We start from the raw sequence: 23,132 nt of genomic DNA on the forward strand, positions 1-23,132 counted from the left end.
CTTTGTACAGGTGTTCTTGCTTCTAGTGAAGCTCAAGATGCTCTTTGGATCATCTCAAATCATCCTGAAGAACATGATCATCAGGTTTGACACAAACTTGTGGAGTTCATGCAGCTCGACTGATGCTGTCATTTAAGCAAAAGAGAGACATACCAAATACTGAAACATTCTGAAATTAATGTTATTTTTAAATCTATATTTCACTCAAATTTCTTAAAACTTTCACTCAAACTTTCTTAAAAATAAAGGTTCCTGAAGGGGGTTTTCATGGCGATAACATAGAAGAACCATTTTGTGATCCACAAAGAACCTTTAAGTGAACAGTTCTATAAAATAACCATATATATATATATATATATATATTAGTAATCTAAAAAAAAAAATGTTTTCCATTAACCTTTTGTGCAATGGAAAGATTCCATGGATGTTACAGGTTCTTCATGGAACCAACAATGCCCATAAAGAACTTTTATTTTTATGAGTGAATTTTCTTTATAAAAACCAGAAATGGTTCCATCCCCCGCTTCATATATGGAACTCCAAAATGGTTCTATATAGAGCCATTGTTTTGGTAAAAGGTTCTATTGGCCAAGTACGGAACCCCAGGGTTCTATATAGAACCCAGAGGAACCCTTTTTATAAGAGTGTACAGAACCTTTTAGGGGTTCCAAATATGTAGCGCTGATAGAAACTTTTAAGGTTCTATATAGAACCTTTCTTCTAAGAGTGTAGGAAAACATTTGCATTTATAAGGATTTTCACTAATGGTCTACTACTATTTGACAGTAATGTTGACCAGAATTACATATATAAATCAAAGTTTATTACCGCCTGCGTTTCTGCACAATGTCGATGGGTCTGTTGACGGCACATGGGGATCCATACAAATTCCAGTTCCGTGGCTTTAATGCCCGGTCAGCTGAGAAAGAGAATCCACAGTTTGCCGGTACGCTCATCTTGCCGGCACACTCATCCAGTGATGTCTCAAGTAATTCCTTCACAAAAATTACACAAATTTACTTTCTTTTCAATCTTTTTTCTTAGGGAAACATTGTTCGTGGATCAAAATGACTCCTCATTGCCTCTGGTTAATAATTACACCACGACTGAAAATCTGGAGTAAAATGAGAAAAAGCAAAGCATGACATCCCACTGTCCTCTTCTAACAGTCCATCAGCTCTCACCTCCTCTGTGACACCTCTGCGAGTAAACGGGGATATGAGATTAAGTGACAAGCCTCGTCAAAACCCATGCTTCACTCAGCAACTTTAAGAGATGCTCTGGCAGCATTTCCACATGGATCTTCAGCTCGATCAGCTCCAGTCTACTTTCTCATGGAGACACCTCTAAGACGATCCTTTAAAAGAAGCTATCTCAGGCTTCTGTCCTGTTCTGCATCTGTGTGCTAGCTGGACTCATGTAGGAGAGTCTGTGCCATATTTTAGCTAGACTCTTTGCCTAATGCTGTCCTACGGCTTGCTTTACTCTGAGATCACGCTAAAGAAAGAGGGTGGGATCAAAGAAAGCATAGTTCCTGCCTCCTTGAGACGTTAACTCTTTCTTGCTCTGTCTGCAGCTGATTAAAGTTGCTGAGTAATATAAAAGTAGTAATAAAAAGAAAAATAAACAAAAAAGATTAAATACATTTTCATTGCAAAGACTAGAGGTCGACCGATATTTTTTTTTGTTTTTTTACGCCGATGCTGATACCGATCTTTTGAAATCCAGGTCGGCCGATTAATGCTGCTGATTTATTTTGCTTGGTTTTTAACCTCTATTTGAAAGATAAAATGTAAAAGAAACGATAATTAGTTAACATAGACAAACGTTCTCAACAAAAACATTTTATCCTCTCAAAAAAATGTCCTGAAACATGTATCTTTGGTTTGTTTTGTTTGTTGCCGGCAAAGACAAATGGACATAACCTAATTATCACAAAAAAGGAGAAAAAAAATCTACATTTTTTATATATAAGATTTATTATATTTAATTTAATTTAACTTATAACAATAACGTATTTCACTATAATGTGTAGAGTATAGCTTCAACCCTGATCAAACTAATCTGCCTATTACTGTATAATAATCTTGAAGACCTTGATAAGCATGTTTAACTGCGTTTGTTCAGTGAACTCTGCAGGAAAGTGGACTTCAAGGGAAAGAGTTAAGAAGCACTGATTTAGAGCATGTTTTACTTTCTAAACATATTCATTATTTAAAATGCTAATTGTAGATTCTCGCTCTAATAATTTCAATATCATTTGCAAACAAATTATATTATCTGATAAAACAATGAATCCACTCAAACCTGCTAGGATGTATTGTTTCTCTATATGCTAATGATTTTGATAGCATGAGGGCTGATAAAGATCTTTGGCAAAACAAATGGCCTTGTTTGGACTATCTACATGTTTAAGTTAAAACAGTTTGCTAGGATGTCATAATCATGATTAAAAAAAAATGATGATGGGCAATACTTAAGCAAAAATTTGGAAAGATTTAGTATTCAAGAAAACTGGAGCATGCATGTTTTAGCACTCAAATATTGAAAATAACAGAAGGCCGTAGATCATCCACAGAACTGTTAATCTGGGATATTTTGTTAGAAAGAACAGCCAATGGCCAGTTTTGTGTTGATTTAAGATAAAGTTTTAGAAAATACATATTTCATGAGGTTTTTGACTGTTTGGAATCTGCTTTTAAAATATGATATCCAAGGATAAAACTCAAAACCATCCAGTTTAATAAACCCAACAGAGATCCATGACATTGATGTGTTTGCTCTTTAAATTAAAGATGTTAAAAAAACTAAACAAAACTGAATGATCAGGTGCTGTGTGTTGATAACATCAGTATCAGGATTTTCTAAGAATTAATGAAATATTTTTCCACAGCGCAATGAATTACCAATTACTGTGACGGATTAATGAATTACTGTACAAGGAATGAATGTCCCGAGATCAAGATGATATGTCTAAAGAAAAATATTATTCTTGGCTCTGCAGAGTAGTGAAAATTTCTCCCTGGTCCACACCTCAGTGCTCATTTTTTTTTTATTACGCAGGGTTATAATGTGAGTTTTCAGGCTAAGTCAGAGTCCTGGAAACGTATTAGGTCCAGATAGCAAACAGACCTCAGTATTTATACCTGGAAAATGTCTTGCTGGTACTGGTGCAGAATCCTTTTCCAGTCTTTGTCTCCTAATCTACCGGTATACACAGAAGAAACACATGCATTACTTTTCAATTTTTGCTTTGTTTTAAATACTAACTTTTAAAATATTTAATTATTTCAAATAAAAGAATCCTGAAAAACATGATTTCCACAAAAAATATAAGCAAAATAACCATTTTCAACATTATTAATAATTATAATAATAACAATAAATGTTTCTTGAGCAGCAAATCGGCATATTAGACGAGATTTCTGATTACATTTTAAAACCTATATAAAGATTACATTTTAAAACCTATATAAAAAAAAACGGTTATTTTAAATTGTAATCATATTTCACAATATTACTATTTTTAATGTATTTTTGATAAAATAATTATATTAACTAGTGAGAAAAGCTTCGCACTGCTTTGTACGGACTCTAAACCAAAGCAAAACCAAATGATAATTTCATTAAATTCACAGGCTTGTCACAATGCTTGTCTAACAGCTAAAAGCGTCGAGACTCGAGACTAAATTCCTGTGATTACATTGTTCTCCACAAAAAGGAACATAGCCTAATATGAAAGAGGTCTGTGATTTTAGCTCTGCTTATAATTCTCCAGTGAGGATGCCTTCTGAAACAAAACTATAGTTTAATAAACAAGTATTTCAACTAGTCTTGTGCTAATGTATAAATTGCAGTGTAGATTTGTTATCAGTACTGAAACTTTAATAATAGTCACTTTGTAATAGTCAGATGTCCAAATGTACCTTCATTCATTCATTATGTGATGCATTTACATTAGACCACTGCATCCCCTGCTGGTGAGACGTGAACTACACATAGCAATCTGGAAGACCACATTTAGTGGCTCTCAACAGGTTTGGCATGTGACCCCCATGGTCATTAATCCAGAGGAGCAAAGTTTGAAGAATTTGGCATAATTCCTAAAAATATATATTTAAAAATGTATCATTATTAAATATTGTTAGAATATGACATGACTAATACTGATGAATAAACAGTAGGGTAAGGCTATAAAATAGCAGTTAGTACAATGCATACTAACAAAGCAATACATTTTTCTCAGGCACTCTTTACTTAAACTGAGTCTGACGGAAGTGTCAACAGCTTTCATGCACTAAAGTCTCACATCAGAAAAATAGAATTACATTTGTTGATATTTTTTTTTTGACTGGACTCTCCACGACCAACCAGTTGAGAAACAGTGGTTTAAACCGATCCCAGTTCACTCAATCATGAGCTCAGCCCACCCTCCCCATCTCTTAAAGGGGTTACAGTACTGCAAAGTAGATACATACAGTAGATAGTCAAATAGTATAAATAACGATAAAACTACTTATTTATTCATGTAGGCCTACCATAGCATATATTTGGTACTCCATGGTACTTCAAAGAATCTTATAGTATTAATATTCATGTCCAAAAAAATTTAGTATTGCCATAGTAGGGAGCAATATAGGGGCCTCTCACCCTAACTAGGGAAATAACATCATTTTATCTAGTTTTAAAGATATGTGTTATACACTTTTCTCTGATCCGGTAAGTCCCAGAACCAGGCTTGAAGACCAGCTAAGGTAGAACAGATCACCTTTGAATCTAGAGTATAAACTGCAATGGTGTTTGGTCTACAAGCAAAGTATTTCTTCAAACAATCTAATATATGATTTTTGCAGTAGCATAAATTTACCAGTAGATGTCACCAGCCTATAATCTAAAAGCACTGTAACACTAACCGAAAAACATCAAGGGATAAAAAACTGGCCTGACAGCTTCTATTAGATTGCTGGTTTTTAATGGAGAAAAGGCAGACGGGTTGGCAGGGTTTCCGGCATTAGTGAGAAAGGCTGACAGATCAATGAGTGGTGAGAGTCATTGGGGAAAGCAGCCATGCTGAAAATATGGAGCAGAACAGTGACGCACAGCGACTCCAGTCACAGCATCAGCGCCTATTGACTATTCTGAGCTCTGAGGTTTTATTTTTGGGACTGCTGGTTACTGACACTGTTGTCCTGTGATTGGTTCACCTTACTTGACTTTCTCTTTCGACATCTGTTCGGATTCGGAAAACACCTCAACAAGTTTCTACTCTAATATAGTATGATGGGATGTCTAAGTTCTGGGTTGAACCAGGAAAATTAAGAAGCAGCAACCACCAATACTTTAGAAAATGTGATGCAAACTCAATATTATTAGTCATTATGATTTTTAGCTTGGTTTAGCATTATCAGGCAGCGATGTTCTTCTTAGGACCATTCCACCATGCACAATTCAATGCAGTTTTGTAGTATAAATGAGGAGATTCCCCTTTCCAGTAAAAGCGCTTTGAGTACCCAGAAAAGTGCTATATAAATGCAACAAATTATTATTATTATTATTATTATTATAAATAGTGTGAGAATAAAAAAATAAAAATAAAAAGTGCACTTTAAATGCCCGGATGATGCACCGAAAAAAATGAAGTGTGGAATGTTGGACACTTTATGCACTCAACTGTCACAGCTTTAATTATGTTAACGTAACACAGCTTTAGTCCTGAAGGGACTGTCAGATTGAATGACAAAATAATCATATAAAATTCATCCACGACACAGTGCATGCATAGTGGATAGTGTATCATTTGGGACAACTATAGTTTTATCCCTCCTATGTCCACTGACTCGCACCTCGCATATTTCACTCCGTTCAAGTTAAAAGAAGTTTGATTATTTAAAAATGTGTCGTTAGCCTTTAATGTTGTTCCATTCTGTCCGGCATCTCGCATTTTGTGAATGTCTAAAGCTTTGTAAAAGCCTAAATTTGATCTGGTAATCACATAAAGCAAGCATGTCTCTTTAGAAAAATTTGGACTTAACTGCCCAATTAGTTTTACAATCTCTTCATGTATTGAAGCATCAAAGTGTCAGTAGAGGGCCAAAAAGCTCTCAAATTTCACCACAAAGATCTTCATTTGTGTCTTGAAGATGTACGAAAGTCTTACAGGTTTGAAACAATATGAGCATAAGTAATTAATGAGTGTGAACTATCCCTTTAAACTAAGTGAAAAGAAAATTCTGTGAAAATACCTTTTTCACAAAGTCACAATCCAATTTTGCTTTCATACAAAAGCTCAGTAACAAAGCTAATATGTAGAACCTGCTCCGGCAACAAAAACAGCTCCAAATGAAAGCACAGCAGAGTCGTTTCTCATCAAGCAGTACTCAAGTCATCGCGCTCAGTCCTAAGTGTTTTAAATGAATCGGTTGAAATAATGATTCGACTAATAAATGATTCAAAGACAGACACCTGCCTCGGAACTACTGGCATAACAAGGTAACTGATGTAATCTGCACAAAGAGTCGCTGAAAAGCCTGTCCTGAAGTAATTGTTACACACTGAAAAAAATTATATGATTTATCTTTTTAATAAAATTGTGGCAACATATTATAAGCAATATTATTAATTGAATTGTACAAATTAGAATTAATTAGAATATTAATTTGATTAATTATTACTCAATTCTAATTTGTTCAATTTAATAAATAATATTGCTTGTAATCTGTTGCCACAATTTTATTGATTAGATAAAGCATATTCATTTTTACAGTGCAAGTTAATTCATTTGATGCAGCTCTATGCAGTTTTTCTTAAAGGGATACTCCACTTTTTTGGAAATAGGCTCATTTTACAACTCCCCCAAAGTTAAACAGTTGAGTTTTACCGTTTTCGAATCCATTCAGCTGATTTTCTGATATTTAGAAGAATATCCAGACTGATCTCATGAAGCAGCGTGAGTATGACACGCCAATTCATATTTCCATTTTTGGCGTGCTATCAACACGCATAATCGCTTTTCAGCGTGTTTATGAACGCCGTTGACTTAACGTTATTACTGTATATAAATATATGACTTACCTCAACCCTGTCTTTAAACCTAACCGTCACTGGGGTTAATGGCATTTATGACTGTTCCCTTACCATCCTAGGGAAAAAAAAGATAGCTCCCCCGATGGAGATGTAGATTTTACTTCGTTTCGCTCGGACATTTGACGGCGTGTACAGACACGCGGAATGACGCGGACTTTAATGGCGTAGACATACACGCATACACGCGGATAGCTCAAAATGCGTAGACATAACACGCCACTTGACTCGAAACTGGCGTGTATGTTTACGCAAAAGTCATGATGTCATGTTGGAATATTAGTAACCAGGCAGTTTCTGGTCTCATTGACTACCATAGTATATATTTTTTCCAACTATGGTAGTGAATGAGACCAGAACAGTCTGGTTACTGATATTCTTCTAAATATCAGAAAATCGGCTGAATGGATTCGAAAACGGTAAAACTCAACTGTTTAACTTTGGGGGAGTTGTAAAATGAGCCTATTTAAAAAAAAAAGTGGAGTATCCCTTTAACCTTAACTGAATAGCTTCAGAGTTATTGCAATGGTTATATGGACTATTTTCGGGTTGAATGTTGTGCGTCTCGCACCCCCTCCCCCCTGTTGCCTGTGAACGGAAAAAACACACTTGCAACTTTGTGTGGTTGCAAGTGTGATTGCAAGTGGTCACATCAGGAAGTGTCGCGTGATATCAGGTCTCGCGATGTAACAAATTACTTAATGGCAAGAAATATCTGATAAAATAAACATCAAACAGAAATGACTTGGTGCCGTATACATGCAGTGTTCGAGGCCCATACAGTTCAACAGGGCGCAGCTCTTAAAGGGACCACACCTTATTTCCACTCGTTACAGCTTCCATCCAACTGAACAGTTACCGGTATACAGGGGTAAGGGGATCAGGCCGTGAGTGCAGAGACATCTCTGCGTGAATGCTATTTACAAAAGTACAAGTACTCCACAGCAACTCTAGGGGTCACAGTTTGACAAAAACCGAAATCTTGCAAAGTGCTGCTTTAATTATTGTAGTGTTCTCAACGACTCCATATTCAAGTGTTTTTTTTTTAACAAAAAGTAAGATTCCTTGTATATATTATACCACCTGCTATCACAAAATGGATGTGTCTAGCTCTTAGTTGATGGTCTACAACACTACATGTAGGACAGAACTAAGAAATGATCATAAATGTTGATGTTGATGCTCTACAACACTGCTTGCCCTGCTTTAAATGGTTATTGTGGTGAGACGCATCTTCTAGGAAACAAATCGCAGCTTTGTCTGAGTCACATGGAGAGTAAGAGTGTTGTCTCTGAGTGAAAAGCCTCTTGTGAACAGTGAAACATTGTGATATGCTGTGCGGAGTTGTGACAGGTCCTTTAGATAGCCATAGATTGAAGAGCGGCAGTGTTTTAAAGAGGCTCAAATGAATTTACTTTACAAGAGATAAATTCAGCTCAGACTTGCCAATAAAATCACTGCAAATATCGGCCGGGTTCACTGGTGTCTCGATTGTAATCTTTATCTAGGGATGAACAATATCTCAAAACGACAATAAACATGACTTATTAATGTTGATTAAAGTGTGATTAGTAAAATAGGCCAAAATATTTAGGCTGATAAATTATAGCCGAATTATTATGATCACATGATATTTTAAAATTTTATTTCAGTATCACATGATCCTTCAGAAATATACAGATGTGGTGCTCAAAAACATTTCTTATTATCAATGTTGAAAACAGTTGTCCTGCTGCTTAGTATTTTTGTGGTAAAAATGTGAAAAAAAAGATTTTTTGATAAATAAAAAGTAATGTAAAAGTCTTTGCTGAGACTTTTGATCAATTGAATGCATCCTTGCTAAATATAAGTATTTTTCTTAAAAAAAATCTTACTGACCCCATACATTTGAATGGTAATTTCTTCAGTTTGTTTGAAGAACGCTTAATCAATGTAGATTGATATCTACTACTGGCCAACAGATCTATTATCAGCTTCAAAACATAAGTTGCTGGTAATGTTCAAAATGTCCAAATTGGTGCATCCCTACTGATTTGAAATGATCAGTTCAGGGAAACTATCAAGTACCTCTGTCATAATATTCTCCAAAGAACAGAAAATGTCTCAACATTCATCAAAATGTATGGATGTTTGAATTTGATCGTTTGAAACAATGCAAACTCGACATAAATGTCACATTTAGAGTACAAAAGCATAATTCACCCATCATTTACATTAGATAATGTCAGGCATGCTGGATAGCACAGAGGTTACTGTGTGTGTAAGGTTGCGATGTGTCTGCCCATCGTGACTCTGCCTGGCTGCCACAGGCGAACATCAACAGACAGTGGCTGAGCCATCGATTCTCTACCTCTACTGGCCTCAGGCTGTCCAGGCCACAGATATAGCAGCAACACATCACAGCTAGCACTGCTCTCTGCCTGCTTTTACACTGTCATACTACAGCAAAAAAAGAGGGAAATTTAAGTAACTCCACTAGACGGTGTACTCGTCATTTCAGAGTTGGTGTTAGTGGTGTCGGAAATTCAGTGGAGATGAGAGCACTGGTTTGCTTCAAGACTTTCTTACACAAAAAAAACCTGTCAGGGCTGCAGCATTGGAAAAACGCCACACAAAGAGCAAATCTCATTTGAAAGAGCCATATTCAAAACGCCATATTCACACAAAGAGCAAATCTCATTTCCAAATGTTATCAACACAGCAAAGATGATATTTACATCATGTGACAACATGTGCACTTAGCAGAGTTCAACCAAGGTCATTATATAATCAATGAAATTTTCAAATTGAAGCTTAAAAATGAGATTAGCATATGACCGACTCAACTGAAGGTGAAGACACCATCATTGTTGCTTCTGTTGCTTATACATACCCAATGCATGAGTGCCGTCGCGTCGAGTAGTTCATCTGCATTGTCTTCCTGGGAAGACGAAGATCTTTGTTCATTGTGAGAGTTTTGGATACTAAAGTTACAACTTGGGAAAGTGTTTCCAATTTTAGACAGCAAGAGCGTGACAACTAAAAGCAACACCTCAGATGATGTCTTATCTCGATCTCATGTCCACTATGTGCCCAGAGTCTCCATCCGCTGAGAAACATAATGCTCTGACGATCTTGAAGCCATGTACTAAGCAAAAACTCAGCAGAGCGAAAGTGTTTCAGTTGTTTCCCTGAATGTAACACGGACGACAGTTCAGCTGGGCACTCAAACTTGACAATTTAAATAGGCCACTATATATCGCCTGCATAAAGGCCTACCATAGCCTCTACAGTCCCAGGTGAAAGTCTTTAGGAAAAAGCAATACTCCTGGTTTCGACCTGCTTGATTCCACAAAGTCCTTAAAAGTAGAGAATAACGGAGGGAAAATTAGCCCAGAAAAAAAAAAAAGTTCCTAAACATCAAAAGGTATTTGCTGATATTTCATTAGTTGCATAAAAGTCTGAAAATCTGTGGCTCATAATCCCATGAGATGCTCCATAGAGTGTGCCGTCCCATCCAGCCTCCTGGTGCCATTCTCTGAATCCAAAGCCCTGAAACTAAACTCTGGCCTGAAACAACCAGCCTTTGAGAGAGAGAGAGAGAGAGAGAGAGAGAGAGAGAGACAGACAGTGAGAGAGAGAGAGAGAGAGAGAGAGAGAGAGAGAGAGAGAGAGAGAGAGAGAGAGAGAGAGAGAGAGAGAGAGAGAGAGAGAAAGAGAGAGAGCATGTGTATATAAGGTATTTTTTCAGGGGTCGGTTTGTGATAAATAGAGTGTCCTGAGCCTCAACATGTGAAACTTGCTGCTTTACCATCTTCAAGCGTACTAAAAGTATTAACCTGAGTCTGACACATCACTGGCCTGTTTCCAAATGCAACACTAACTGAGCCTTGCCTGCAGCGAAATAATGACACTGTGTCACTAAATCCAATACATTGAGGGAGGTGGTATGTACACACAGCGGCTCAACATTCTGAACTCAACTTTCAATTTAAAAATGTCCTTTATTCTCTCATTTTTGTTGTGTTCAGAATTATGACAGGAAAAGTATTTCTAGTATAAATTGAGCAGAATATAAAAAGTTGAAGTGTAATCTTTACATTTACTAACTTGGATGGTCTGTAATAATAGAACAAGATTATTACAAAATGACAACGATGTCGAGGAGTCAGATAAGGAAAAGCTACTCAGCTTTACCCTCTAGCGGACAAAATGTTTCACCCCTGCAAAAGAGAGCGAATCAATCTTAGAGCGAATTACATTTTACTGCAACTTTACTTGTTTTCCTCTTATATTTTGTCCATTAACCCAAATTATATATATATATATATATATATATATATATATATATATATATTAGTTATTCAGGTGAATGTGGTAATTGTCCTGTGATTTGACGGCCCTCATTATGAACTTCAGATACATATATACCTAAAAGCAGAAATGTAAAGTACATTTATTATCTTGCTGTGTTAGGCCTCCACACAATAGAAAGATTCATTACACTCTAAAAATTGCTGGGTTGTTTTAACCCAACTTTGGGTCAAATATGGACAAATCCAAACGTTGGGTTAAAAATGTAATTTAAAAATTTAACCCAATGGCTGGATTTGTCCATATTTGACCCAAAGTTGGGTTAAAACAACCCAGCAATTTTTAGAGTGTACCATTAATAAATAAATAAATTAAAATAAATTAAAAAATAAATAAATAAAATAATATATATATATATATATATATATATATTACAAATTATAAATTTATATTAGTATAAATAAATAATCAAAATAGTTTAATTCCTAAAAAAGTCCTGTGGAGTGACTGACATGCTTTTTTACTTCTAAAGCAGTTTTAAGCAACATTTTTCCAAACATTTATATAACACTGTCACGGTTATGCTCTCTTTAGTTTCATTTTCATGGACTTTTGGTTGTTTGTCTTCAGTTACCCGTTCCCTTTGTTCTAGTTTCCCATGCACCAGTCATTTGTTACTATGGACATCAATTACCAGTAGTTAGTTAATTGCATGTCTATTTAAGTTCCTCATTTCCTTTCATCATTGTCAGGTGTTGTTTGTGTATGGCTCACACGGTTACATTTGATCTTGTTGCTTTCATTTTGTTGTATTTAATATAATTGTCTCAACAACATAAAATCTTGAAACATAGTTTATTCATCAACTACCTTACTACAGAAGAGCCTCCAGTCATTATAAAAGAAGTGCAAATAAATCAGCAGAGCCTGTACGTGACAGGGGGAGACGAGAGAGAAAGTTTGGGTTGATCTGTTTATGGGTCAGGCAAGGGTGAGGGAGGATGAGGGCTGCTGCAGGCGCTTGAACTCAGGTTTGTTGATATAGGCCAAACAGTCTTGAGAGGCAGATCAGCACATGACAGCATAACGCTCAAGAACGTCAAGAGCAGCGTGAGCCTTACACACAAGATCTGGACCCAGCACAAATCTAGCATCTCTGAAAAGTTGTTAAAGCAGAAGCAGCAACAACAAAGACAAACTCTTGGGCAGTTTCTCAATATGCGTTCTTGTCTGTACTTGTGTTCTTGTGGACATCAGTCACGCCCAAGTGTTCCAATTACAAGTTCACATCTAACCAAGTCCAGTTCAAATCCCCGGATGTGTTCTTGATCCGCCCCGTTTACCGAGGACGCATTGGGAGGTGACTTGTGCGGACTTGAGACAGCAGGTATCCCAGAATGCATCTCGCACTAATCAGCAAGCGTTGATAGCAGAGGAGAAACCACGCGTAATATCAAAATACTACTGTTATTGAGTCGTGAAATGTAATTTTAAAGTACATTTTTAAAGCTCAAATCTATGGTTTATTTATAAAGATAGCACCTATTTGAAAAATGTATCTGCGGGTTTCGGAGTTGTGAGATCCAGAGCGGTCACCGGGTGTTCACAACGCTCATTAAAGAGATACTCCACCCAAAAAAGAAAATTCTGTCATCATTTACTCACTCTCAAGTTGCTGCAAACCTGTAAGAGTTTCTTTCTTCTGCTGAACACAAAGGAAGATATTTGGAAGAACGATTGGAACCAAACGGTTGTTTGTTTGGCACCATTGACTTTTATAGTGAAAAAAAATTACTATGCAAGTCAATGGTGCCAAAGTTCCAAACGTTCTTCCAAATAAATTCTTTTGTGTTCAGCAGAAGAAAGAAACTCGTACAGGTTTTTTGGGTGGAGTAACCCGACTAGAACAGCTTTTTCTTGGCTTTCCTTGGCTTCTGACGTTTGCCGCTGACTCTGATGTCTCTAGTCTAGTGGATAAACATGACGTATGATTCATCTTGTGTATAAGTCGATCTTTGGTTTTATTAAACTAGTTTGTTCCATGGCAAAAAATCGTTTAGGGCAAAGTAAAGTTTCATAATTTGATATTCAACTTTAACTTTGTATCCCATTAGAGTTTACTTATGTTTGACTGAAATTGTTGCTTTATTTCTCTTTGTAGCTGCTATGCCTTCTAGGCTAGATATTATTGATCATTAAAACTGACATTTAACAAAAAGGGTTGAGTAAATTTATTTTACATACTTTAAAATATATATGTCATTTTTATATATATATATTATATATGTATATCTATACACACATATGTGTTTGTGTGTGTGTGTATATACTTATATATATATATATATATATATATATTTATTTATACACACACACACATATATATATTACATTCTCTTCACTAGATGTACAATAAAATAAAATTGCAGAACCCTTTCTCTGTTAAATGTCAATACAATTCAATAGGCTATGTTTAAGATTTTTTTAAAATGAAAAGAGGCAGAGTGGTGTTGTATAACATATTTCGTTTTATTGCTGACGAAAAGAGGCAGAGGTGTTTAGCATATTTTGTTTTATTGTCGACTAAGTTATACATAAAGAGATAACCAGAGTATCCAGAGCGTACTGAGGGACGCGATCAAGAACGCCACTGTTACATTTGCAGAATAACCGGACTTGCGTCCTCTTGTCCTCTGGAGTTTGTTCTCCTGAGATGAACTTGGTAAGTCCGAACTACCAAGGACGCAAGTCCGAGGTCTGCGTACTTGGTATTGAGAAATGCTTTGGAATTATGTTTGTCAAAATCCAGGTAGTATGAATCAGGGGGAAGTTAAAGTTCACCTCTAAAAAACCCACATATCAGATTGTGTTAGTTCACTGAAGTCACATGCTTTGTAAGTGCAGCATAGCAGAGAATCAGCTCCCTAAATATTGAGGGATTCACAGGTCAAAATATTTTCTGCGGTGAGGTGTATTAATCTAGCGGAGTTAAGAACCAGAAAAGATACATTTAACCACTCATTGGAAGGACTTCTCAGAGCAAACAGATCTGCTGTTATTATAACCCTGTACCATTCTGTTTAAAACACTTTCAAGTTCCTGACACTAAATGTTAAATAAAGTCTTTTGCTCTGATTTGCTTCATCTCTTGCGGACAGTATTCTGACAGAGATATGGCTTGTTTAATCGTTCCAGTTCCTGCACCATCCTGCCATAATTCTCCAACAGCCTTTTTTTCTTCTCCCAAATCCTTGACACACACACAAAAAAGATTGTTTTAGCTTTAAAAGTCCACTGTTCACAGAGCCGAGAGAACTGCTTCAGTATCCATTAGACGGACAGCAGGTTGACTTTTTCCACTTGAACACGGTGACCTGTGTTTAAACATTAGAGCTGAAACTCTTCTCTGGCAGATTTATTCTCCGATAAACAACTTCTGAGTTCACTTGTGGTCACCTCTAGGCAAAATACTTGATAACTGTAATGTCTTTTTCATAGTTTGGAAATATAACACCTCTCTTTGAGCTCTGCTGATGGTTTCTCAACATTTATTGCATGTACGTGTATGGCTGGGGATGTTTACAGTGTTGTCAGGCTCTGACTTCCTCAAATCTTGGAAGTTTAACAGACGCAAAAACAACTCAAAACAGAGGCTGTAACATGTCAAAGGCACAGGCGTTGGAGATCTATTTTGGCAATGACTTCCAAAATAGCAATTTCACAGGTTTATACTGGGTTTTCTTGACAGAACTTAGATAGTTTGAATTATATGATACTTTACTTTCAGTGTGTTTTGAGGACAAGAAAGAAAGAAAGAAAGAAAGGCATCATATTTTCTAACATTAACATCTTGCTGAAATATCTGCTAATTTCCATTAGGTCCAACGCACTACTGTTCAAAAATCTGGGGTCAGGAATTGTTTTGAAAGAAACTTTTACTATTAAATTGATCAAAGGTGACAGTAAAGACGATTATAATGCTACAAAACTCGGTTCTTTTGAACTTTATATATATTTCTTTAAAAATAATCTTGAGTTTCTTTGCAGCAGCACAATTGTTTGTAGCACTGATAATACAACATGTTTCTTGAGCACCAAATAAGCATATTAGAACGATGTCTGACTATATTTTAAACTATAACAGTTATTTTAATTGTAATACAAACAGTATGACATCTTAATGAGCATAAAGTAACTTCTTTCAAAAACATAAAACAATTTATCAACCCCAATCTTTGAACAATAGTGGAGAGAAAAAAAAAATTGTTGGCCACAAAAGGCCAAAAAATTTGCAGAACTTACAAACCACGTTGACAACCTAACAAGTATTATTTGATACAAATGCTGACTTGGGTCTAAGTGTAAAAACTACTAAAATATTATAATATAAAAAGGTCACTCTTTGTGCTTCCAGCACTGCAGTCTGTATACATGCACTTCTATCTAAAAAACAAAAATAGGAAAATTATACAACGCAGAACAAAGCCTTTTCTCTCCGAAAGTCAAGCGCTCATAGTTCATTTTACTGCCAGGTTGGACTTTATACCAGGCTTAAAAAACAAAACCAGAATAACTATGTGCAAAAAAGCAGTTCATTTGATCACTGATGAGATAGGCTGACAATAAATACCTCAGGTCAAGACATCTTCCCAAACAAAGACATCTTTTTATATTTCCACACAGCAGACAAACCACCTCCTTGATTATAGTGATTATAAATTGTAGCTAGAAGTGTTAGCATCAATACAAACTTTGGACAGGGGGGCAATGTCTCAAGCAGCCACAAAATTGCCCATGTGATGCGTTGTTACGTAGATGCCTGTGCCACAAGACTCCCGTGTGTTTGTGTCAAGCCAAGCCAAGCCTCCCGGTAAGACGCTAAATAAACGATGCAGAAGAGTTCAGATCCTACCTGGGAGTGTGAGCCAAAGTGAAGCGTCTCTGCAAAGCAATGCTGCGGTTCATCATCAGCCTCCGGAAGAGCAGGGGCGAGTTGCGGGGCGAACTCCGAGGAGAGTCCCGCGGAGACATTTTGGGGGAGCCCGTGGGAGAGTTTCCCTTAAGCTTGAGATGCGAGGGTCTCTGAGCTCTCTCCTCTTCCGAACTCACGTCACTCATGACAGCAGAGTTCGTGCGTCTTCACAACTGGCAGAACGACTGTCTAGTCATGGCATGAGACGCTCACTCACACTGCTTTCTCAACACAAAAACCACAGTCTACATCTCTCACCCTTGACTAGAGCTGAGAAATCCAGCCTTGCTTCAGAGATCACAGGCACATTAACGTAACCAGCCATCATAGCAATGGAACATCTCCCCTCGTGAACTCGCTTTGTTTACATAACTTGGAAGACTTCCCTCCAACAGACTAAATATGGCAGTGTGATTTACAATGAGAGGACTCCATGATAGAGCTCTCTAAGTGGCCCCACCTCCACATTAAGACTATTAGTGTGCGAGGTCCAGTGTTTACTGGTCTATAATGACTTCCTGTTCCAGTCCCCTGGCGCGCTGAAAAGCCAAAGCACAAGCGGCGCAACGCAGAGCTGAGCTGAGCTGATCGGGGAGAACAGATTCCCTTCGAGAAATGCGTATGCCTTTCACATGCTCTAGGTTTACCAGGAGAAGTCACATGAAAGCTCTGACTATAAAAAGCAAAGTCAGATAAAGTCAGACAGAGAGCATGGCTCATGTCACGATGGCCCTCTATCACGGGCCCCATGGGCTTTGATTATCAGAGGGGAAAAGGTTCCCTGTGATCCTGCCGGATGAGTTGTGTACGCAAAAACAATATGCATACAGTGCCCAAAAATAGGATTTGCATACTGCATAAGAATTGCATAAGGATATTTAGACATTGTTAGACATTGTTAAAACTTTATATTTAAAAAAATTCTACTTTTTTTCAATATACACTGCCATGTAAAAGTTTGGAGTCCGAAATATATATATGTTTTAATAAATAATTCTATTTAGCAAGGATTCATTAAATTTATAAATGTATTAATTAAAGCATTTATAATGTTACACAAGATTTCCAATTCAAATAAATGCTTTTCTTTCAATTCATCAAAGAATACGAAAATAAAAAAATGATTATGGTTTCCACAAAAATGTGGAATTCCACCAAATCGGCATATTAGAATGATTTCTGAAGGAGTAATGATGCTGAAAACTCAGCTTTGCCATCACAGGAATAAATTACACTTTAAATAAGCATTATTAAATTAGAAGAGAGTTATTTTGAACTGTATTGGATGTTATTACTGTATATATTTTTGATCAAATAAATGCAGCCTTGGGCATAGAGATATGATTTTTTCGGCCATATCGCCCAGCGCTGAGCTCTATCATAATTTGTTTGCACTTGTTGTCACTTGGTTTGGTGGTTTGTCTGTGCAATGACATTAACATGTTTTAAGTGTGACTTTCTGTAAGTGTCAAAAAATGTTTTTTTTTTTTTTTTTTTGGAGCAACTGTAATGAAGTTTTAACCCTTGGTATTTGGGTAGTCATTAGAGGAGACCTATAGTTCATAGCAACATTTCTTTAAATTATATAGCAATGCACAATTAACTTAAGTGAATAAAGAATATGTTTGTTTCTTTTGACTTTTTATTATTTTATATATTAAAATAACTAAAGCTACCTAACAAGTTATTCTGGCAAATAATAATAAAAAAAATGTCATAATGTGTAACTACACATTTACTGACTCTGTTTATTATTATTATTACTGATTTTTTTTTGTTTTGTCCATGATTTTGTCCTGACTGTTTTATTGCTGGTGGTCTTTAGGGAACAATAGCTCCCTCTGCTGTCCCTATAATGCAAAACGTCAATCTCTGGCTCCGGATAAATCAATTAACGATAAAAAGTGGTCATTTAACAACAATTATTACAATACAGATGTAGTTCAGTCATTATGTTAAATTACAAGACAATATACCTCATAGTCAAGAAACAACAAAGGCCAACACAACATTGAAACAGTAGGCTATGTGCTTGGCCTCCGTCTAAAGTTGCTGACGTGAAGCCACTATTTTGAAAACAGGTAGGCATGTTTTCGTTACATGACGAAAAGTTATCGACTAAAATCTGTTTTAGTGTAAAATTCATCTAACCTTAACCTTGATTACAACATACGATGAAAAACAAGTTTTTCTTCGTTCTTCTTCACAAACAGATAACGTTACAAAGCACTCGAACTGAAATCCTTTCGACAAATGATCAGGTTAAGTTTACGTTATTCGAGTTATAAAACAAAAGAGCGGCTTACCAGGAACTTTGAAAAGCATCAAAGTCGATGCCATTGCCGAGAGAGAAGATGGCCTTGCGTGGTGTGATGTCTGAATCTCCCTGAGCCGAGAGCCGACGGGACAGACGGGGAAGCTGAAGGACCCCTGAAAATGTCCTCTTAACTGTACGGTGACTGGGCATAGGTTTGGAACCGTTCAGGACCTGCTGGTTCACAGTGTCCCATTCTCTCTGAATTAAACAGAACAAATAAATAATATTCACCCACACATTATCTCTCTCCAGAACAACTCAAAAGACTATTGTGATAGTCATAATTACTATCAAATAATAAACTAATACTAACCTACTATCTAATGTTAATTTGCCAGACAGTATGCGTTTTATTTGAATAATATAATGCATAATAATGTAAATATTAGGGTACGCTTTAATTTTGTAGCCTATTATAAATTTGTGATAATCTACACAGTCACAGTGAATCTACATTTATCTTTTAAGAATCAAACAAGAGGATAACTGTGAGCGCTGATGTACTGAAATGACCTACCTCTGATGTCCAGAAAGACTTCAAAGAAGAACTTCTCTTCATATTGTTGTAAGCAATTGTTGGAGGCACTTCTGAAAATACAGTTAACAACAACAACAACAACAAAACTGGATTTGTTCAAAAAGTAGAAACTCAATTTTTCAGGTTCCTGAAATAAACACATTCTACATGGCTACAGAGTTAAATAAATATAAAGATAATAAGAAACATGAAGCAACGATCAATATTAAACAAAACAATTATTTCAATAAACAATAGGATAAGTGTGCAACAAATAACACTTACTTCTAAAACTGAGAAGACATGGCAAGATGTATTGAGGTTTTCTTCAAATAATTTTGAAGCATATCTTCAACCCAAGAGTTGCACATTCTGGTCACTTCCAAAAAAAGTTTGTTTACCAATCCTGTGGCAAGTATCCTAAATAGCTCCAAATCAAATTGTTTGTGAGAACACCATCAGAACACCTGTTTTATCAGTTTGGAAGCCCCTATAAAGACAGCGTCCTGCCACTCTCACTCAGCAGGTTTGCCTGTGCTGATTGCAGAGAAGCTCACGTGCAGTCAAGGATTGTCACACACACCACTGAAAGATGGATGCCCTGATAGAGGAGTAAACATGCTCCTTCAAATTTGGATTTCAACCTCAAAGTACAAGTTACGATGAATAAAAAAATCATTCTTTAAATTTGTAATATTCAAAACACAAAATAATTTTATTGTCTTCCATTACAAAACAGTGTCAAACAAGGGCAATGTAGAATAGATATCAAAGGGTCTAGCAAACATTTTCATCAAAAAATTAAATTAAGTAAAAATGTACATGTTAAGGCAAATTATGAACAAAATAACTTTGGAACAGAAACTGGCCAGAAGCACACAAACAACCAGCCTCATTACTGCTAATGAAGCATATGCCTATGGTACAGCATTCATACAGTATATATGACAGTAATATTGGCACATTATTGTGATTATAAACATGCTTAACCAAAAATGAAAATATTTCTTACAGTGAAGGACTAACTATATAATCGGTATACAGACCTTATTCAGAGCAGCGCCATGACAGGCATGAAAGTGAGGCTGTGAGGGACAGACTTACCGTGTTTCCAAAGGCATCCGCTGTAAAAAGCTGAATAAAGCGGCTATATTACTTACAATTTTCATAGCTTACATTGTCGGGAGTTTTTTGTCAACTGACATTTCTTGGAAAGATATTTTTCCAGTGTTTCATGAGCAGAACAATCCGAAAACACAATAAATAACAGTACAGCCCATTGAAGAGATGCAAGTCTATCCCTCACAGCCTCGCTTTCATTCTCATTAAAAATCAAAGATGGCGCTGCCGTGAATAAGGCGTATACCAGTCAATGTGATTTTGCCAAGACCTGTTTCTGGGTCGACATATTTTGTTGATCCTGGAACAATATTCCTGTCCGAAAATATGGTTCAAACCATATCTCTACAACTAAACCTAACTCTACCCATAACCCCTAAAATCAGGGGGAAATAATGAACTTAGAACCCTGGTTCTAAGCCTAAACTTGACATAAACTGTAAACTTGTCCCTCAAATCTGAATGCTTGATTGGAAAGTTGTTCCAGGAACAATTATATAGAGTCCCGAAGTTATTAAGACACTTTGTAGGCCGAAATGAGTTAGCATTTTAGCACTTCTGGTTCCCTCGCCCTTGGATGGGTTGTTGCTAAATCGCCTGAAATAATGTCTGTGGATAACAAAGCCTCTAAATATTTTCACGTTTTCATCTATGACATAAAAAAACATGTTTTTTCTTTTAAACTTTATTTTGTCTGCTTGTGTTTTTTTTTTTAAATTTTAGATAGGCTTCAAAATGTATACATTTTGGATTAACTTGTAAAGAAGATCTTGATAGACAAAACGTGTAAGGGTCACAACTTTTTGTTGAACACAGATCTTATTTTTTAAGATTTTCCAAAAGTCTGTGGAGAAAATGCATAGCTTTTTTATCGAGGGAACCCATGCGCTGCTAACTTCCGAGTTGTCCTACAAAGTGACATCATACCTTCGGCACTCTATTGATCCAGGAACATGATGTACTTGGTGAAATCATAAGAATATATTTGTAAACAGTATGATTTCATAAATTTTTCTTCATATGCCAATAGACTGATTTCAGACAGTTACATTTATTTAAAATTACATTCAACACTTTTATATTATTCAAAAATAAATACAAACACATTAAAACAAAATGTGCAATGTACCTGGCATTACTGGATAAAATTATACTGATTCTATTATATGAAATAAAATAAAATAAAAAAACAGAACATTAACAGTCTTACATAATCTGATTTATTTTTCAAGGCAGTGTTTAGAAATATTCCTCGTCTTCAGACGTCTTCGCTCAGTTCATTCAGCTTCTCTTTTGGCCTCTACTTGGTCTCCTTGAAAAACACAAATGTCATGCATCACTTGTCAAAAGGAAGCTCACACCCATGCTTTCATTTTAAACCTGCCAATCGCTAAAGTAAAACTTGGCCACCAAGACAAGAGTAATAATTATATAACACCATCATTGTTCAGTAAATACTACAAATGTATTTAGTTATGCCTTGTGTAATGAGATAGATGCAAACATGTCTTACTGTGTTTGAGGTAGGAGAGGTAGGTGTCCCATCCCAGGGTAATTATATTCACATAAAGAACACGATACTTGGGTGGCAAGAAGTAGAAGTTTACCATTTGAGCTGCTGGCCAAACACACCAATCTGCCTAAAAAAAAGCAAGTTGTGAAAAGCTGTCAGCTACGAAGATAATTAGAGGTTGAACTATGAACACATGCAACATACCTTGTAAAATTCCCAGAATTTGTCTCTGAATTCACTTTGTGCCTCAGACAAAGTTTGACCCTCCATCATACCCATACCTTCATTAAAAACAAACAAATAAAACAGGTGTAATGTTTATCAGATTTTCATTCATTATATTAGAGAAATGGAAATCAGTCAGCAGCAAGATCTCACCTAGGAAGTACCAGGCCCCAAGTGTTGGTGAAGCAACCATCTGATCTGTAAACACTTTCTTGCAGACATTACTTATGCCATTGCCAACAAAGTATTTGTCGAGCCACAGGTACCAATAATGCATGAAAGGACCCATAGAGCATCCAACGGCAAACATACAACCTATAGAGGGCGCAACACCGCGAGAGTTCATTAATCTCGCGTTACTTTCACAACAGGACATTCACACGATACTTACAAAAAAAAGTTAAAAGTTTTTAGTGTAACGCACTGGTACATAAATTACAAACATGAGCTGATGTTTATTTTTAAACTAACCAGACTTTGTGTTTGATACAGATAATTTGTTTTCTCTTCACCTGTACGCCACCAGTCACGTGCTCGCCCGGGGGTCTTCCGCGTCTCTCGCGTCTGCTGGATGAGGTCGCCCGCTGCCAACATTCCCCCACTACTCACAGTGTTCGTCACTATCAGAAATCTGCCTCTGAAAAGCGGCTTCCAGTAACCGGCGATCCTTATGAGAAAATCCTTACTCTGACGAGATATCATGTTTAGGCCGAGTTAACAAATTCGTCTTAAGTTACGGCACGACGACTTCATTCGCCACTTCTGTTCCTTTAACGTTACTCCAGAATAAACGGCATAAGAGATAAATACTGAGAAGAGTAGTGCTAACGGTTAACTTCGGAAAGAAATGCATCTGCCTTAATATTCTCAGATAGATGTTAAGAGTTCATACGATATCCCCGAATTGTGTGTCTGTTGGCCTAACTTCAGCTGCAATTTATGTAAGCCCAACATTACATATTTAAATCTTTAGCTTTCATTCATGTAACCAGCTGAACCAAGAGCAGCCTGAAGGAGCCGATGACGAGTCACGCGCGAAATGACGTTGCACTCACAAGCATCAAGATTGCGTCAATGTGCGCAGACCACATCAGTT

At 36.5% G+C, this 23,132-nt stretch overlaps 2 protein-coding genes across 6 annotated transcripts in view; both read right to left on the reverse strand.

The window, feature by feature from the left end:
- pde4ca (phosphodiesterase 4C, cAMP-specific a) overlaps window positions 1-19,662 on the reverse strand; it is a 43,410-nt gene extending 23,748 nt beyond the window's left edge. Inside the window, exons 1-3 of one of the 5 annotated variants that reach the window (XM_039677644.2) lie at window positions 19,465-19,662; window positions 19,180-19,250; window positions 18,652-18,860 (exon numbers count right to left, since the gene is read on the reverse strand). In XM_039677644.2, coding sequence (XP_039533578.1) covers window positions 18,652-18,860; window positions 19,180-19,221 — 251 coding nt within the window. In that variant the 5' untranslated portion in view covers window positions 19,222-19,250; window positions 19,465-19,662. Of the gene's footprint in view, window positions 1-828; window positions 1,475-9,952; window positions 10,603-16,285; window positions 16,728-18,651; window positions 18,861-19,179; window positions 19,251-19,464 lie in introns of those variants that run through there. The other 4 variants (XM_089131298.1, XM_039677645.2, XM_089131299.1 and 1 more) reach the window with 4 other exon arrangements.
- Window positions 19,663-21,178: 1,516 nt separating this feature from the next.
- Window positions 21,179-22,872, reverse strand: mpv17l2 (MPV17 mitochondrial inner membrane protein like 2). Its single transcript, XM_039677638.2, has 5 exons — window positions 22,549-22,872; window positions 22,190-22,351; window positions 22,016-22,092; window positions 21,812-21,938; window positions 21,179-21,610 (listed from the first exon to the last, which is right to left on the reverse strand). Exons 1-5 carry the CDS (start codon window positions 22,736-22,738, stop codon window positions 21,576-21,578), a joined length of 591 nt encoding a protein of 196 aa, XP_039533572.1. The 5' UTR covers window positions 22,739-22,872; the 3' UTR covers window positions 21,179-21,575.
- Between the last annotated feature and the right edge of the window lie 260 nt (window positions 22,873-23,132).

This window comes from Pimephales promelas, chromosome 5 (genome assembly GCF_988280905.1).
Source record: "Pimephales promelas chromosome 5, fPimPro1.hap1.1, whole genome shotgun sequence".
Taxonomy (NCBI): Eukaryota; Metazoa; Chordata; class Actinopteri; order Cypriniformes; family Leuciscidae; genus Pimephales; species Pimephales promelas.